Source organism: Emiliania huxleyi, assembly GCF_000372725.1.
Source record: "Emiliania huxleyi CCMP1516 unplaced genomic scaffold EMIHUscaffold_40, whole genome shotgun sequence".
Lineage (NCBI taxonomy): Eukaryota > Haptophyta > Isochrysidales > Noelaerhabdaceae > Emiliania > Emiliania huxleyi.
In genome coordinates, this window is record NW_005198965.1 from 691,610 (window position 1) to 694,621 (window position 3,012).

General features: G+C 62.4%; 1 protein-coding gene across 1 annotated transcript in view; it reads left to right on the top strand.

Moving 5' to 3' along the window:
• Positions 1-1,917: 1,917 nt before the first annotated feature.
• The window catches only part of EMIHUDRAFT_102557 (hypothetical protein), a gene marked incomplete at both ends in the record, with an annotated part of 2,791 nt that continues 1,696 nt past the window's right edge, over positions 1,918-3,012 (top strand). The window contains 4 exons of the mRNA XM_005770256.1: positions 1,918-2,055; positions 2,159-2,213; positions 2,283-2,509; positions 2,815-2,922. Of these exons, the coding sequence (XP_005770313.1) occupies positions 1,918-2,055; positions 2,159-2,213; positions 2,283-2,509; positions 2,815-2,922 (528 nt within the window). The remainder of the gene's footprint in view (positions 2,056-2,158; positions 2,214-2,282; positions 2,510-2,814; positions 2,923-3,012) is intronic.

Consider the following 3,012-nt stretch of genomic DNA (forward strand, 5'->3'; position numbering starts at 1 on the left):
GATAGCGAGGAGGAGGAGGAGGAGGAGAGTGCTCTTGTCGCACTTCTTCGTGGGAGCGACGACGACGACGACGACGACGACGATGATGATGACGACGATGACGACACACTTCGGCCGAGAACAAGTAGCGAGAGCTGAGACGGAACAGAGTCCTTAGCAAGCTAAGGACACAGAGAAAGGAGAACGGCGCGCCGAGACCGCTCGGTTGCTGACTCGTGGAGCTTGGAGGAGCGGGCACACACACACTATGTGCAGCGAGCCGCGGGCAGCACTCGAGGGCAGCACGAGCATATGCATAGACAATTGTCGGGTCCGCTCCTCTCATGATATGTATGTATGTGGATCCTCATGCATGATGATAGGTGCTGCTCGTACTGGATCATCAAAAAGCACAAAGGGGGATCTGGCCAGTCTCACCCTGTGACAACACCGCACTGTCTTCTTCAGTGTATGTATATAGCTCTTACCCAGGTGGACTCCTTACAGGTTCTCTTTGTTTGATTGAGTATACTCCAGCGTCCAGGCACTGTTACATGCTACATCTGGGGACGGAGACGCGGAACAAGATAAAGAAGAAATAAAAGAGTAGAAGAAGAAAGAGAGTCGCGATCTTTTGGCACTTGTGACGGACCTGTGCGTGTCGGACTGTATTTTGCTGAACCAGCACGTGCCAGTCCGCGCCTGTGTCGAGCCTGTCTGCTAAAGAAAGAAAGAAAGAAAACGGACAACCCAAGGGAGGGATGGGAGGACAGGCTGTCAGGAGCACGCGTTCGCAAATTCTTTTCGGGGGGAAGGAGGTAGTTCGCCGCGCGCCCGCCGCGGGTCGTGACGGATGGGGTTCGACGATTTCCTCGATAAGGTCGATGTGTGCCTGAACACAAAGGGAAGTGCAGCAGCCAAGCAGTGCGGCGAAACCTTTGGCCCGCAAGCAGGCGAGTTTGGCAAGAAGATCAAGAACGGTTGCGATCTTCTCCTCTCGTTCTTCAAGAATGCGGCATCGCGCGATCTGGTGTTGAGTGACGCAACCAAGTCAAAACCTCTGTGTGCAAAGCCCGGTCAGGACTATGTGCAAAGCCGTCGACAGGAGACCGGCTATGATAACGACATTATCTAATGAGTCCGGAGCTGAGCCTGAAAACTAGTAGACCGAGCCACTGAAGACCCCATGGGCCCGCTCCCCCCCTGCTAACGAATCGCGCGTTATTCGCTGCTAGTACGTGTTGTGTGTGCGGGGGCTGCTCTGCGACTAGCTTATGCGCCGCGCGGGGGAGCTCATCGTCGAGGAGGCCTGTGTCGTGTATGCTGTGTTGACGCTTCACGCCATCGGAGCCCGAGGTGGAGGACATCCAGCATGTGGCAAGCTGAGGTGTGGTACACTCGCATACAAGATACATCCAGAGCAAGCAAGCATTTCTGGGAAAAGATACTCACGCGGGTACACGTACAAACAAGCTCAAGAGTCAAGAGGTGTCAACCACGGAGCGCGCAGGTAGGTGGGCCGGCACAATCGACGCATACGACAGAGCTCAATACGCGCCAATGCACGGCCTCCCGCGGGGCCGGGGGCGCGGGGAGACGATCGACCGATCGAGGTGAGCTCAGCCTCAGGCGACCCCCTGTCTGCCCCCCACGCACGGTCCTGCCTGCGTGCGCGGCGCGCGCGCTCTCTCTCTCTCTCACGCACGCACGCGGCACGGGCGGCGGATCGCAGCCAGCGGGTACTGCGAGGTACTTCCTGCCTGCTGTGGAAAAGAGCTTGCGGTTTGGCTCGCCCCCGCTATTCTGGCTGCCTCACACCCGCGAGGTCCCCCTGTAAGATTACCGTTGGGTGCGACGCGAGCGAGGCGCGAAGAAGGACACCGTCTGCTAGTCGGGGGGCGCTGGCGGCACGGGGCGGCACGGGGCGCTGCGCCCACGATGCTGTACAGGCGTGACGATGTGGCGCAGCTGTACCAGCGGATCAGGGAATGCTCTGCCGCGAGCCCCGCCGCCGTCACGGTGCTCATCCTCGTCTCGCTTGAGGCCGATGGGGTTGTCACGTGCGCGATGCTGACGGTACGCTCGGCACGCTTGGTTCGCCCGGCCGCCTGTCTACGAGCCATCGCGGCACCGCCGCACCCGCACGCCGCCCACCGCCGCCCGGCCCCATCCCTCGCAGAAGCTGCTCGAGCAGGACGAGATACCGCACAAGGTGAAGCCGATTAAGGACTACGGTGCACGCCGCGACACGCGTGCCACGGTGTGGCGTCGGCGCGTCCTCACCGCGCGCGCCGCCTCTGCAGGCGCACTCGGCGAGGTCTTCGAGAACGACATCGTGGACGATGCAGAGCTGCGCAACATTGTGCTGCTGCAGTGCGGAGCGATTGTCGACCTGTTTGACATGCTCGGCGGCAGGCTGGCGGAGATGGATGCGGAGCGGGCGGGCGGGCCGCGCTCCTTCGATGAGACGCCGCACCCTGAGTGCCGCTTTTGGATTTTGGACTCGCACCGACCTGTCGCTGTTGAGAATGTGACCCGCCGCCCCGCCGCCCCGCCGCCCCACCCAGCTGCTCCGCCCTGACCGGCCCGCCGCCTGCTGGGCAGGCGACGTGTGGTGAGAGGCTGTGCGTGCTCCACGATGACGAGCCGAACGAGGATCTCGACGCGCTCGTCGAGCAGGAGCACATCCTCAACGACCCAGACTTCCAAGACGAGGAGGACGAGGACGAGGAGGACGGCCGGCCGACGCAGCGGCGGCGGCTCGACCCGTCCGCGTACGCGCAGCTGTCGCCCGACTCGAGGGCGTCGCAGTTCCACGCGGTGCGGCGGCTGCAGGTGCAGTACTACGCCTCCTCGTGGCGCGCCGCCGCCTCCGCCGTCCTCATGTACCGCCTCGTCACCGACCTGAACCGCACGTCAAACTGCATGCTCTGGCTCGCGGCGGTGCGGACCAAAAGAGAGGAGACGAGAGGAGACGAGAGCGCCCGACGCCACGTGCTCCCGCTCGCGGCGGTGGGGAGTGCGCGGCTCGGC